At 44.4% G+C, this 15,720-nt stretch overlaps 1 protein-coding gene and 1 long non-coding RNA gene across 3 annotated transcripts in view; one reads left to right on the top strand and one right to left on the bottom strand.

The window, feature by feature from the left end:
* LOC310749848 overlaps positions 1-15,720 on the top strand; it is a 137,434-nt gene that overhangs the window by 68,062 nt on the left and 53,652 nt on the right. The window lies entirely within an intron of this gene.
* The window catches only part of AGBL1 (AGBL carboxypeptidase 1), a 413,737-nt gene continuing 399,917 nt past the window's right edge, over positions 1,901-15,720 (bottom strand). The window contains exon 23 of one of the 2 annotated variants that reach the window (XM_083586327.1): positions 1,901-3,265. In XM_083586327.1, coding sequence (XP_083442453.1) covers positions 3,139-3,265 — 127 coding nt within the window. In that variant the 3' untranslated portion in view covers positions 1,901-3,138. The remainder of the gene's footprint in view (positions 3,266-15,720) is intronic. The other variant, XM_083586328.1, reaches the window with a different exon arrangement.

The following is a 15,720-nucleotide window of genomic DNA, read 5'->3' on the forward strand; positions in this document are numbered from 1 at the left end:
CAAAGGGTAGATGGTTTAAGCTCAATTCTGCTTTTCATACAGGCTGCATTCACACAACACTTTATTCAATTTCCTTAACCTTCCTCTAACAGTTACTTTCTGCATTATAGTTGAGCTTTCACATAAGAACAAAGGCCAACTCAGGGCATTCTTTAGCATATGTGGTGCCAGGGTGCAAAAAAACTGCCCAGTGCCCCCAATATTTTTGGGAGGGCTGGCCAAAGTTGTTGAGAGGTTTTTTTAGGGGGGCAGCTCAGAATTGTTGAGCAACTCTCTCCCATGCCGCTGCAAGTGGAGGGAGGAGAGCAATCTCCACAGAGGCTTGGGAGGGAAGCTGCATGCCTCATGTGAGCAGTGTGTGTGCACTGGGTGAGCTTCTCAACTGCCCACCAATCCCAGGCATGCAGGAGGGCGGAGCCAGTTGGCTGCCTCTGCGCCTGCAGCAGAAAAGCCTGTGGCACTCCGACACGCTCTGCTCTGCTTGGCAGCGGCTGTCGGCTGGCCTGGCTTTTCAATCCCCAGACTCCAAATCTCGCCCCCGGACTCCCAGCCTGGCGTCCCTGAGAGCCTGGGGCCCAGATGCCCCACACCCCTAGCACCTATGGGTAAGACGGCCCTGGGCCAACTTCAAAAAACTATTTAGTGCTCATTTCCATGTCATTTGATTCCAGCAAGTTTGTGTGTGTGTTACAATTTCAGCACCCTTTGTCCAGAAAATTGTGGGAGAAAAGTGACTAAATTTGGGGCAGTGTACTGGCATATTGTTCTTTCTTGGGAATCATGGGGCGAAAGGAGTGCGCAGGTGCAGAAAAGGTGGGCTAAGTATTGATGTTGCCCAATGATCTTTGTTGTTGTATCACAGCACACCCACAGGTGTGAATGGAATTTAGTGTGGCATGCAGGTATATTGGTCAAAAAGCCACAGTTCCATAACACAAAATGCACTGCAATGTGAAAGGAACATTAGAAAACAGGGCAGAAGCACTAGCATTATAATCAGGAAAACTAGCACAACATTCTACGCATCTGAATGCACCTGCAGCCTTGCAAAGCATTATCCTTTAGTCCACCACAATTTTGATTGCCTCAGCCTAAATGTAGCCAGGGGAAGAGCTGCACAGAAATGCACAGCACCCTCCACTGCTTAGCATCTGCCCCACTTCCTTGCTGCTCAAGGAAGCTGTCTGACAGTAAAGATAATATAATAAATGACATTTTTACACCCCATTCTATACACCAAGCAGGGCTCGGAGCACTGACTTTGACCCGGGAAACATTAGAAAGGCCAAGAACGGCACAGCCATTGCCTGTGGTACTCTTGCACTGTCACACAATCCCCCCTCTCTTTATTATTATTTTATTACATTTTAAACATTTTCATGACACAGAGGGGGGAATAAGTCAATCCCATTTACAACTAACCCCGGAGGAAAAGGAGGAACCGTCCTCCATGAATTCTAATGTACCAGTGAGCAGGCTGAGAGGCGCCAAGCAACTGATGTTTTCGGGTTGATGTTTCCTTATGCCTTCGTAGTAAGAGGAAGGCTCTCAAATGGTGGAGGTTCAGAACAAGGACTGATGGAACCAGGAGGAGCTGGCACATGCAGAGATAAGGACGTCTCCAGGTGGTTCGCTCCTCAAATGGCATTTCCTAGGAATTTTGGGAAGTTGTCTGTCTGCTTTTTGTGCGCTCAGGAACCTCTTGAGAAATCATCACCAAATTTGGCATGTTCTGGAGCCCCAGTGGAGTGGGGGAGTGCCAGATCAAATGAGTAATGATGAATAAACAAGTAATGATAAATACCGCAGCTTAGTTCCAGCTTCCAGCTCTGCTGGCCCTTTGCCTGACCTCACAGCACCTCTTACATACATCGTCAAAAAAGAGGATGAAATGGACAACTGAATTGCAAACACTCTTTTATACATATAGCTACAAATTTATAAATAACTGCTATAATTTAAATAGAGCAAAAAAATACATCTCATCCTAGTGGGGAAGTTTATGACTCCAGGTGGTCCATGTATCTGCCTGATCAGTCTCAACGTTGATGGCAATTTTAATGCTCTTCCTGATCTCCAGTCTTGATATTTAAACTGAACTTGGACGAGTCAGTCCTTCAAACAGTCAACATCTTCCAGTGGAGGGCTATCCCCTGAAACCTTTTTAAAGAGAGGACTGCTCTCTGTTTAGATGGACTTATGATCACCCTAGCCTGAGAAATAAATACCAAAGCTAACTAAAACAGAAATGTATCTCACCATAGTGGGGGAGAGGATGGACAGGTGAACTGCCTGCTCAGTCTGCTTTCCGGACGCTCCTAAATGTTGATGGGCAACTTCAAGGCCCCTGTTGCTCTCCCTTCTCAGGGTTATTTATATTTAAGCCAAATGTGGACTAGGCAGCCCTTCAAGAAGAGGACTCTTTCCAAAAGGGGACTCTGCTCTGTAAAGGTAGGACATGTAGCTCCCTTATACTTAGCTCTGGTCCACCTTGCTGGACACCCAGTGGAATTAGAACTGGGTCTGATACTGTTGCCTTTGTGCACTGGGATAAGAAAAGGTCAGTTGAAAATCTTCACCCTTATGCTCAAGAAGAGTTCCTCCACCAACTCAGTCAATAAAACTGTATATGTGTGTGAGAGAGAGAGAAGACAGAAAAACAAACTATTGAGCAGAAAACACTGCAAAAGAAAAGCGCCATCCGTCATGCATCCTCCACTTTTGGCTAACTGGTGCTCACACATTGCTATAGAGATATATCAGTACATTACAAGGAATCTCTCCCTCTTTCTATGGAATCTAGATAACAGTTTCAATAGCAAAAAGAAGAAGAACAGAGAGGTCTATTTTGGAAGTGCAAACGGGGCAAGACATCTGGGATTGGAACTGTCACCACATAAGAAGCAGATGCAAGCTATGAGCTGCCTGCTCATTGCTTGAGGATTGATGGCTTTGGCCTGCTCTCCAGTCAGCTGAAGACACCAAGCATTGTTGACAGCAATGGGAGATGCTGGCTGCTTGGGCTGACTCAAGATGTAGAAAGTCCTCCATGTGACGTGTGTGTGTGTCAGTGTCATACATCTTTCCTCTATTGGCTTCTGATTCTTCTTTGACTCCTTCAGCCCTGGAGCGATACTCCTAGATCTCTTTGTCCAGCTCCGAAAAGTCTCCTTCCTGGTCAGAGCAGCTGTCTGTGTTATAATCCACTTCATCCCCAAAGGGAAGTTCATCGTCCGTCTCCAGGTTGCCGTTGCTGCTGCTGCTTCTGCCACAGAATTGCAAAGAGAGAGAGATAAAGAGAATTGAATGCAGGCAGCAAGACACTTGATAAGCACATGTTTGTATGTGGGAGGGGACTGATAGAATGGCCAGAAATTGACACATCTGTCAGTTTTGAATTCTCATTTTTCTAATCAGTTCTCCACATTTCTGCATGATTCAATTCTATGATTCTATGATCTTGTTTTAGAAGAAATCTGGTAGCTGCTTTGGCCAAGCATCAGTGTTTTACTGTGGCCTGAACTTCTGGAGAAAGCCCCAATACAGTAGTTCAAGCTGAACATCCTCTCTGTTTTGGATTCAGGTTTCCAATACGTAATTGGGAAAGCTGAGATTGCTCTCTCTCTCTCTCTCTCTCTCTCTCTCTCTCTCTCTCTCTCTGTGTGTGTGTGTGTGTGTGTGTGTAGCTAGGGAGCCCTTGCTCAGCAGGAAAATGAAATAAAACCACATTCAAGCAATGCACACAGATACATAGGAATTGATTGCCCCGCTGCACATTTAACGCCTACTGTCCCATAACCCCCATCTAGTGAGGTCTATGGGAGCCTCAGCAGCAATTTGCAACTTTATGATGTGATAAATAGAAATCCTTTGTTTTGATTTTTAATTTGCATATTTATTGAGAGATGACTTGATCTTAATTAGTTCTGCTTTGTATGTATATGTGTGCGCATATTTGTTTGTTTGCTTGTGTTCTTGAAAGGCTGCTTTGTATGAGTAGGAGCCCTGCGTTCCTGCTGACATAACCAAAAACAAGAGAAAAGACAGACCCATTGGGGCTGTTATTTATTCCTAAGTCAAACATCCCCTCCCCCATCTCTTTCACTCTTCTAGAAAAGGCTCTTTTATGTTAAATGCTGGCATAAACATTCAGTTCATGCTATGTATGCTAAGCTCTCAAGCTTCGATGCTCTTCGGCATTTGAACATCAGAATATCTTGCTCAGCATTGTCTACACGGACCAGTAGTGGCTCTCCATAGTTTTCCTTCCTGTACTACCTAGAGACTCCAGGGACTGAACCTGAGACAGTGTGCAAGGCTGATGCTCTACCATTGAGCTACAGATAGTACTCCCTCTTCTTCTTCTGATGAAGAACTACTTCAGGATGAGCTGCAGCCCCCAGAAACTCAGGAACAGCCCAGAACAACAGCCATGGAGGAGTCTTGATGAGGTTTCCCTCAGCCAAATCAACGTTACAATTTCCTCACAATCTGCATTGTTTCCTGGTGATATATTATATTGCTGGCAGCTTTCTACAAGTAAGTTGTAATGTTTTTTATTTCAGACAAAACAGTAAAATAAGCAAACCAATATAAAACAAGCCAAACATTTCAAAGATCACACCGAGAGAAAGAAATACATAAATGAACCTTGTGTGTCCTCATTACACACTTTGGAAAGAATATATCTATAAATGCCAAACATACAGCAGACTTACAAAGTTAACAACGATGTCCTTTAAATCTTCGCAATAGTCAGAGACATGATGTCTAATGAAAGAAAATGTGGAATATTGAGAAAAAGTTCAGGATAGCATACATCCCCCAAAAGGGGGGTATTCTCAGTTCTTCTGGTGAGAAATTAATGAAAGGAAGGAAAGGTGACTGGTTATCATAAAATTTATCTTGTTGAATATCACCTCTGGCTACTCTGCAATGTTGTGTTAGTTTGTCTACAAGTGCCATCTTGCAAACCCTATTGTAGTAAAGGTAAAGGACCCCTGGATGGTTAAGTCCAATGAAAGGTGACTATGGTGTGCAGCGATCGTCTTGCTTTTCAGGCTAAGGGAGCCGGTGTTTGTCCACAGACAGCTTTCCGGGTCATGTGACCAGCATGACTAAACCACTTCTGACATGACGGGACACCATGACACGTACCAGAGCACACGGAAATGCCGTTTACCTTCATGCCACAGCAGTACCTACTTGCACTGCTAGGCTGGCAGAAACTGGGACAGAGCAACAGGAGCTCACCCCGTCACATGGATTTGAACCGCTGACCTTCCAATCAGCAAGCCCAAAAGGCTCAGTAGTTTAGACCACAGCGCTACCCGCATCCCAAAAACCCTACTGTACCAGCTCTGTGTAGTTAACAAATGTTCTCTTCTCCACAAGAATGCAATCTCCAACCAGACAGGAAATGGATTATTAATGGCTTAAAAATATATATCTTTACTTACTCCTCAGAATAATGATAGCAAGACCAAACTGTGGCATTTAGCCACTGTAATATTCAGAATTTTAATAACTCAGTGTAAAACATCATCCCAAAATTTGGTTATGGCTTGAAACTCCCATCAAAAGTGAATATAAGGTCCATTAGTAGAACACCTTCACCAACCAAGAGAAGAAATCAATCAACAAATATTACATAAATGCACAGATTAATTTAAGTGATTGCTTCTTAACAAGTGTAGAGATCAATTTAAAAGAGGGTGGCCACCATACAGCGTTTCAGTCCCTTTCAGATATTTCCCCTGTATCTGCTTCCTATATCCAACACAAGTCCCCCTTATCAATGAATAAGTTTATGAACATCCCATGACATCATAGCACCTCATCCAATGATTGCTCCTCTCTGCAAAGCATTCATCATCATCAGCCCATGTGTATAGATTCCTGGTTCAGAGCTGTGGCAAACAACCTATAAATAAACACTGTTTATTACAGTGAAACAAGATTCTCCAAGATTCTGTTTGTGATGACTATTTCCCTGATAAGCTTCCTTTTTCTGAGTTCACATTTCCTTCTCTTTCTCCATAAAAGTCTAAAGGAAAGGTATAACTTGTTAGGACTTGTACTAATTAGTTTTTCAGGAGTTCCCAAGTTAATTGCAGCTTGCAAGGTTTGTAATTGATTTTGCCAGATTAAAAAAAAAAAATCAGATGCCTGATCGAGGCCTGTAGAAATTTATCATGTCAAAGCAAGGGGAAAACAGCTTGTCAGGCTAAATGGAAGGCTCATAAGACTAGAGAACCAAAGGGGCTGACTTCTGGCCCACAATGTATCAATTTCTTTGAAGCATGTTTGACCCACCTCACCTTTTGACTATAAGATCCTTTCATCAGTGGAGGCTGGTGCTCATTGGGACTGGTAGGGCAGAAAGCAGGGAGGCCAACAGCAGATGGCGCTACAGCCAATGACTGGTAGGGCCAGAACTGATGATACACAGAGCCAACTAATTCTGGTTTTGCTCCCATTCTCCTCCCAGCTAAGTTCTGCAAAGGGAACATAAAGACTAAGGAGGAGAAGGCTGAGAACTAGTGGCACCTGCCCCTAAGACTAGTAATAAGTAAAGAGTTGGGGGTTGGCTAAGGGCACACTGAGCTTGTTGGGACAATGCCCCATTCACACAAATTGACCCACCTCCACTGCCTATCACTGCCTCAATGAATAAATAAGAAAAAAATTAAAAATATATAAGTGAATGATATATTGTACGTGCAGTAAATTTGTTAAAAGCTTTGAAAAATCTAATAAAAATTAAGATTAAAAAAATAAAACCAGCAGGCTTTGGGGAACTGACTGATTTTAATGAAAGAGCTGGTGGTGTGTTGTTTTTATTGTAGTTATTTGCATGGCTTTAATAGATTTTATATATGCATACAGGTAACTTGCAACTTGGCCACATTTAACTTGTGTGCATTCAGCTTTATGTGATTGGCCAATTTCCCCAAATATTTTATTTAAAGGGAGGAGAAAGAGAGCAGGTGTCTAGGAAAAAGGACTTTGGCAATCCCACCTGCCATTGAACCCAATGTGTTTTGGCTACAGGCAATTTGGATTTACATGCAGTCCCTGGAACGTAACCCCACTGTAAGTTGAGAGTTGCCTGTATAGCTGAAATTCTGTCAAAGCTTTTTTGTAAAATAATAATGATTTTTTTCCCTTTCTCTGTTGTTAGCAGTTCTTGTTTTTATCTGTAAGCCGCCTTGAATCCCAACAGTGAAAATAGCAGGGAATGAATGAATGAACCTGTAGATTGCAAATCTAATTTAAAAACAATGTTAGCATGAAATGATAAAACCATAAAAAAGAACACAGTTGAACACAGCAAATAGTAAATAATAATATTATTATAGTAAATAGTAAATAATAATTATTAATATTAATGCCAATACTACTATTAGTAATAATAAATAGGAGGAGAAGCAACAGCCACATAACACAAAGCAAGTTGACCAGATGCAATAGTCTGGGATCATGTTATTTGCAGCTGTATGATGCCACTTTAAACAGTCATGGCTTCTCTCAAAGTATTCTGGGAAGTGTAGTGCTGAGACTTGTTAGCAGAATCCTATTCCACCTCACAGAACTACAATTCACAGAGTGAGAGGCACCAACTCCTGGGGGCCCAACCCTTTTCGGCTCCCCAAATGTTCAAAATAATTAGGCCCAAGCACTGAGCCAAGCGCAGTGTGGTTTCAATGGCCAGCTCCTTCTCCTCCTCCTCCTCTTGAACCCATCCATTCCTTAGAATCAGCATCAGAGGCATTGCTCATTGGCCCACCTTTAAAATCAGTTAGAAGGCCATTTCCCCTCCCTTAGTGGAGACATTCCATGGCAGAACCATGGAACAGAACAGCTGGATCGAGATGTTATGGGGTTCAGTGACAGAAGAGATCACTTTGTCTAGACTAAAGAAGGAAAGGGCAGAGCAATCTTTGGGGTGGAGAAATAGGAGGGGGCAGCTGAGAGATTAAGGTGCATCTGTTCAGTGGGGGTACAGAGTAGATTTGTTATCCCAATGTGTGTGTGTGTGTGTGTGTGTGTGTGTGTGTGTGCGTGTGTGTTAGTTAAAAAATAATGCAGAGCTAAAAATTGCAACCAAAAAAGGTTGCTTTCCCCCTGGTAACCATAGCAATGCCACCCTCCTGCATTAATAAAAATGAAAAAGTGGCCCTTGGAGTAATTTAAGTTGTGAACCCCTTTGTAGCAGAGCTACAATCTGGGAGAAGCACATCACTGCATCAGTAAACTAAATAATACTTTCCCTCTAGATACTTTCATGCATTTGAGCTGAAATTTAATTGAAGCATTTTTTTTTCTAAGGGGAAGAACGAGCAGAAATAAAAAATAAAAAAACAAAGAAGCTTTGGGGATCAGTACAGAGACTTGCCTCCCCCTGTTTTGTGACTGCCTTGCATCTGTTCAAGTCAGTTTGTTTTATTAATGCTCGCTTGGCCTAAAGCGATCGGAGGGATGTTAAAAGATGCAGTGTTAGCACAGTACTGACACAGGGATTCCCACCCCCCCCCCCTGTAAGAAAGAAAATTAACGATTGCACATAACATTGAACCCGGCCTTTCTCCAGCTCTCCAATCTTCCACATTTTTTGGGTTAACCCCCCCCCCAAACAAACCTAGCACAGCGGAAGGAGAATAAAGCACATAGATGTATCGCTCCATTATATTAGGATGCCTGCAAGAGGGTTCAGAGAGCCAATATTGAAGGAGAGCAAATGATCTGCAGAGGCCTTCAAGTTCAGGTCTAAGAAAGGTATAAGATTGCCACTTTTTCCCCCCAGCCCCTGCTCTTCTGAATTTTTCGGTAGCAAGCATTAGGAAATAAGAATTCTGATCTCCTTGCCAAGACAGCTATTCCTCTCACAGAACTACAATTCTCAGAGTGCTTTAACAATCAATCTGTCTTCACATGTTCAAACAGTATGTATCATTTGGATGCCTGAGAAAGGCAGAGTCAGCTCCCAAGAAACTCAGTCGGCCAGTGAGCATGATCCAGACCCCGCCCTCTCCATACATTCATTCATGTGTATCGGGGAGTATTGTGGGTGTTTGGGGGGGGGTTGTTACCATGTTATGTATTATTGTGTTTTTATATTGTAAATCATCCTGTGATCCTTGGATGAAGGATGGTATAGTAGTAGTAGTAGTAGTAGTAGTAGTAGTAGTAGTAGTATCTTTCCCCGAACTTGGTGTGTTGTGTGGCTAAAATCTGAACTCATAGAAACAACAGCTCTTGAGTACTGTGGAAGCTGAACTATTAGAGTAAACATATGCAGTCTTCAGAGACGAAACAATTTAACATATGTATGAATAGTTCGAATTCAACATGGACATGCTCCTTAGATCTGCAACTTGACAATGGAAGTTTACAGAGAAAATTGATTTAATTGCTTTGCAAATCTATAACTCTCTGTAGGTTATTCATGTATTCATCTTCCATTATGTTTGAGTTTGAGATTATGTAAATGTGTTTACATAAACCATGGTTGGCAGGTTCATCTGTGTCCCCTGATGCACAGCTTCAGCTATGTGCGGGGAAGGGTTTGGGGCTTGGATCTGGGTCCAACTCCTTGAAGGTTTGAAGAAACAATATTAGTTTGGCAGGGGTGAGGGGTGTGTGTGTGTGTGTGTGTGTTATTGACAGCTTAAAAGCCAGAAATTTAAATGGGAGTGGCAACGATTTGCTGCTTGTAACTGTGATATTTTGAGCTAACGTCTTGTTAATGAACCTGTGTTTGGAAGCTTTGATCACACACCTTATGTCATTTTTTTGTTTCTACCATAATGGGAAGGGGGAATAATGTTTCGTTCCCACAGAAATGTGCTGGGTAATTAGTTGCCATTTACTTCATCATATGCTGCTCAGACCTGGCTCTGATCTGCTGTTAGTGTCATGAGTCCCGTGGAGATCCCTTGGAGTGGGGATCCTAGCAGATGGAGGAAGAGATTGTGGAGTTCAAGCTAGACGGCACAGAGGAGGGCCTGAGCAGGATGGGGATGACAAGACGTGGGGATCCAGGGCACAGTCCTCCAATGGCTGCGCTCGTTTCTCTCTGGTCGGGGACAGAGGGTGGCGCTTGGGGGGGAATTGTCATCGCACCACTCCTTGGTGTGTGGAGTACCTCAGGGTGCGATACTCTCCCCGATGCTTTTTAACATCTTTATGCGCCCCCTCGCCCAGCTTGTCCGGAGTTTTGGGCTGGGTTGCCATCAGTATGCCGATGACACCCAACTCTATCTGTTGATGGATGGCCATCCTGACTCGGCCCCAGACACACTGACCAGATGTCTGGAAGCTGTGGCTGGATGGTTACGTGGGAGCCGGTTGAAGTTAAATCCTTCGAAGACAGGGGTCCTCTGGCTGGGACGGGACGATATGGGATTGAGGGGGTAACTCCCATCTCTTGCGGGGGTGCAATTAGTACCAGCACCGTCCGTTAAGAGTTTGGGTGTAATCTTCGATACCTCCCTCTCTATGGAGGCGCAGATTACAGCTATAACAAAGGTGGCATTTTTTCATCTCTGCCAAGCTAAGCAGTTGGCCCCTTATCTCTCTCGCCCTGACCTAGCCACTGTGATCCATGCGACAGTCACCTCCAGACTGGATTATTGTAACTCGCTCTACATGGGGCTGCCCTTGAGACTGACCCAGAAACTCCAGCGGGTGCAGAATGCCGCGGCAAGACTCCTTATGGGGTCTTCGCTGCGAGACCACATTCATCCGGTACTATACCAGCTGCACTGGCTCCCGGTGGAGTACAGGATCAGGTTTAAGGTGCTGGTTTTAACCTTTAAAGCCCTATACGGCCTAGGACCCTCGTACCTACGGGACCGCCTCTCCTGGTATGCCCCACAGAGAAACCTACGGTCTGCAAATAAAAACATCCTGAAGGTCCCAGGCCTCAGAGAGGTTAGGCTGGCCTCAACTAGAGCCAGGGCCTTCTCGGCTGCGGCTCCAATCTGGTGGAACGCTCTGTCACAAGAGACTAGGGCCCTGCGGGACCTGACATCTTTCCGCAGGGCCTGCAAGACAGAGTTGTTCCACCAGGCCTTTGGTCAGGGCGCAGCCTGACTCCCTCCTCTGGCAACCTGCACAGAATTTTGCTTAATGGTTGCCATCAACTTGATTTTAATTAATTTTTATAATGAAATATTTTTGGAATGTTGGATTATTTGATTGTTTGATTATTTGATTGTTGTTAGCCGCCCTGAGCCCGGCTTCGGCTGGGGAGGGCGGGATATAAATAAAATTTATTATTATTATTATTATTATTATTATTATTATTATTATTATTATTACCTCAAAAAATGTCTGAGTTAGAAGACGTGGCGAGTGATCAGACTCAGGAGCTGGATCCTGGGGAAGGTTCAAGCAGGTTGTCAGAGAGGTGTCCTGCCCCTATGATACCTCTAGCCAGGTACCTCTAAAGGGTCACGGTTGCCAGCCCCTCCTGTTACTCCTCTTACTAAGCAGCCTCCTCCAGGAGAGGTCCAAGAGAGTGAGTTGGATACAGAGCTTTGTGTCCACCAAGGACACAAAGATGCCAGTGTTGCCATGTACAAACCTCACAAGCCCAGCCCCCTTGCAGAAGCACCCATTTGCTAGCCTGCAGTAGAGGTGGCTGCTGTTTGCCATGCTAATGCTTCTGCCTGCACCCCTCCCCTTAAAAGGAAGAGGCAGAGGGTGTGAAGCTTGTTGGGTCAACGTCTCAACTCAGGTCACTATTTTAAATCAAACTGTAGGCTAAACATATGACAATGGGCTGTAGCCAACTAAGTCAATGTAAAGGTAAAGGTAAAGGGACCCCTGACCATTAGGTCCAGTCATGGCCGACTCTGGGGTTGTGGCGGTCATCTCGCTTTACTGGCCGAGGGAGCTGGCGTACAGCTTCCGGGTCATGTGGCCAGCATGACTAAGCCGCTTCTGGCGAACCAGAGCAGCGCACAGAAACACTGTTTACCTTCCTGCCAGAGCAGTACCTATTTATCTACTTGCACTTTGACGTGCTTTCGAACTGCTAGGTTGGCAGGAGCAGGGACCGATCAACAGGAGCTCACCACGTCGCGGGGATTCGAACCGCCAACCTTCTGATCAGCAAGTCCTAGGATCTGTGGTTTAACCCACAGATCTATTTAAATCATTGGCCTTAAGTTAATACTTTGATTGTGGTGGGTCTACTCTGAGTATGGCATAAGTTGGCTTCCACACAATACCTCATGAAGGGAATATTAAAACTGGCCATTATTTAGGAGGAAAGCCAGACATAACCGTGAAGCTTGCAGTTCCAAGATTCATATTATGGGCAATGGAAACTCATAATGATCCCCTCAAGTATGAGGGCGGCATTATATCTCCCTGATTCCTTTAATCCAAGCCAAAGAATAGCTTCCCTCTTCCTTCCTCTCAACCCAATCAGCAAACATCTCTTCTTTCCTCAGCTCTCTCCTCACAAGTGCTCTTCTCTTTCTTTCCATGGCTACTGTTGCCTGACTAGGCTCCAGCATAGGAGGAAGAAAGGCCTTCCTTCCAAGGTAAGTGGCCTGATGGGTTTGGGGAATCACAGGTGTGAAGGAAAGGGATTGGGAGGACTCATGGGACAGTGGAAGGATCAGAGTCCATTATACTTCTGACTGGGTGTACAATAAATTCCCATCCTTTGAGGAACTGGTTTGTATTATTTTAAGCCAGGGGTTGCCAACATGTGACTGCCAATGTGTTTGCCAGTACTTCTTATGGTGCCCATGAAAGGTCTCATTAAACATCCCCTCAGAAATGCAAAATAGACTGTTGGCTGTCCCTGCTCAATTCCTGTTTGCATAGGTGCTCAGCTTCCCCTACATTGCTCCCTTAAACATGCCCCCTTGGATGCCAGAATTGGACGCCCATCCTCCTATCCATTCCGAGCAGAAGAGATGGTGTGACTACTGGGGACAGGGAGGATGCCCACACCATTTTATGGTCCTTCCTCTTTTGGATGTGGCAGCCATTTTGTTATGCCACACAGAGCTTTCTCATCATTCCAAGGGTGTCCTCTGCCCCTTAAAGCTCAGCTTTTAATTAGGTGAGCTGGGGAGGCGGGTGGGAGTAAGTTGTGCTTCACTAGAATCTTACAGCATCTGATTTACAAAACAGAACTTCATTGGTTAAAAACTGGAGAGCTCAGCCAGAAAAAGACCCTACAAATCCAGTTGGCAATTATTAAAAGGGGGGGAGCACACCCATGTGTGTTTTCTCAAATTAATTTCCACCAGCTTTGCTCATAGGCCATGCTTTTCTTTGCTTCTGTTGTCTGCCTCCCAAGGGATCTGTGAGTTCTGATTAGTGCAGAAGACAAATGTGGAAAAGTTGTGTGTGTGTGCTTTTGTGTTACCAAAGGGACTTTTTTCCATTTGCTGCTTCCATGTGTGCTTTAGTGAATGGGTTTAAAATAGGATTGGACAAATACATGGAGGAGAATAAGGCTTTTAAGTGGCTACTAGCCACAATGGCTATCCTCTGACTCCACAGTTGGAGATAGCGATGCTTCTGAATACCAGTTTCTGGAAATCACAGGAGGGGATCATGTTCTTATGCTCTAGTCCTGCTGGTAGGTTTCCCAGAGGCATCTGGTTGACCATTGTGAGAGCAGGATGCTGAACTGGTCCAGCAACCTATTTTCACGTTCTTACTGTAGAAGTAGGGAACCATATGCTTATAGGACAAGAGCGGCCAATGGACTTTTCTATATGGTCCTCAGTCCTCTTCCCAGACCACATCCTTCATTGGCTCTACTTCACACCCTCCTTGAGTATTTCATACCCTCCAACATTTCTCTGATGAAAATAGGGACGTCCTATTCCATAATAGCTCACTGGAAGGACAGATCCTGAAGCTGAGGCTCCAATACTTTGGCCACCTCATGAGAAGAGAAGACTCCCTGGAAAAGACCCTGATGTTGGGAAAGATGGAGGGCACAAGGAGAAGGGGACGACAGAGGATGAGATGGTTGGATAGTGTTTGCAAAGCTACCAGCATGAGTTTGGCCAAACTGCAGGAGGCAGAGGAAGACAGAAATGCCTGGCGTTCTCTGGTCCATGGGGTCATGAAGAGTCGGACATGACTAAACGACAACAACATTCCATAATACTTTTATTATCTATACCCTACCCATCTGACTGGGTTGCTCCAAGTACTCTGGGTGGCTTCCAACATACTTAAAACCATAAAAAACTATACAGAGTTGCCTTCAGATGTCTTCAAAAGGTTATATAGTTAGCTATCGCCTTGGCTTGGGGGTCACATAACTCCATACCCTCCGATGAAAATAGGGACGTCCTACCATACCCACCAACATTTATCCAATGAAAATAGAGGCATCCCAAGGAAAAGTGTGATATTCTGGGATCATATCAGAAACTGAGACAGCTTCTGTAAATCTGGGACTGTCCCTGGAAAATAGGGACACTTGGAGGGTTTGTATATCTGCCTAGCTGGGATGCTTGTTGTTTGTGTGGACAGAGGTGTGTGTGTGTGTGTGTGTGTGTGTGTGTAGAAACTAGGCTGCTGTAGAAAAGTAACTATTTACATCTATTCAGTGCTATTTTTCTAGAAAAGGAGGTACCAGAACTCATCATGAATACCTCCCTTGTTCTCTTATAATGACAATGGCGGCCACCTGAGAGGTGCCAGAACTGAGTTCCATTGAGTTCCAGCTGAAAAAGCCCTTCATCTATTGTTCTGCAGTCTTTTGCCTATGGCCCCACCCACCACTCATATGCGGGCCTAAAAAGGTGGCCCAGAAAGGAAGGCGGCCTTCAAGCTAAAAAAAAAAGTCACATCCCTGTCGTAGTATAATTCAGACACATGCAATAGCTGGCCTAATGTAGCTCACCTTCCATATATTGTAGCTGTCCAGATGTTAGACATCTCCCCTGTTTTTGGAGCCATAAGCAGGCAGTAAGAGCTGAGTTTGTTAATCCCCAGGTGGGTCATAAGAATAATATTTAGCATTAATACAGTGCTTTCGAGTACTCAAATCAAGATTACTTATCTCAGTAATCTCAGCCTTCTGCATAGCATTACACAGGAGACATCTTGTCTCTTGTCCCTATTCATGAACGTTTTTCACTTGAAAGCCGGTCCCATTAATGTCACTAGAATTGACTTCCTGAATGGCAGTGCTTAGAATTGGCAATATCAGCAACGTTCCTTAATTATCTGGTTCAGAATATGAATTTGTCCAGCTCTTCATGCTCTGCTGCATTAGGAATTAAGCTTCATTGCCTCCCAAATGTACCTCTGTGGCTAGGAAAGTAAAATAAAATTAAGAAGAGAAGAAGGACCCTGCTGGGTCAGGCCAAATGTTCATCTAGTCCAGCAGTCTATTCTTGCAGGGCCAACCAGATGCCTATGGCAGGGGTGGGGAACTTCTAGCCCACAGGCCAGTCATGGCCTGTCAGAGATCTTAATTAGGCTCCCAAGGCCATTTCCCCCATACCACACCCACCCCACACCTGGCATCATATATGATGACAGGGCTGGAGTAGGTACTGACATGACGTTAGAGAATAATTCAGATGTTGAAGTGAGCTCCTGATTGTTTTTTTGATTGAGCAACAGTGATCAACAGGGGTTGAAGCAATATGTGACCCAGCGTACAATTATCCTTCAAAATCTGCACTTCTCCAAATGTTGCAATTTAGTTCTCCAACCAAT

Source organism: Podarcis filfolensis (assembly GCF_964270895.1).
Source record: "Podarcis filfolensis genome assembly, chromosome: 14".
NCBI classification, from domain to species: domain Eukaryota; kingdom Metazoa; phylum Chordata; class Lepidosauria; order Squamata; family Lacertidae; genus Podarcis; species Podarcis filfolensis.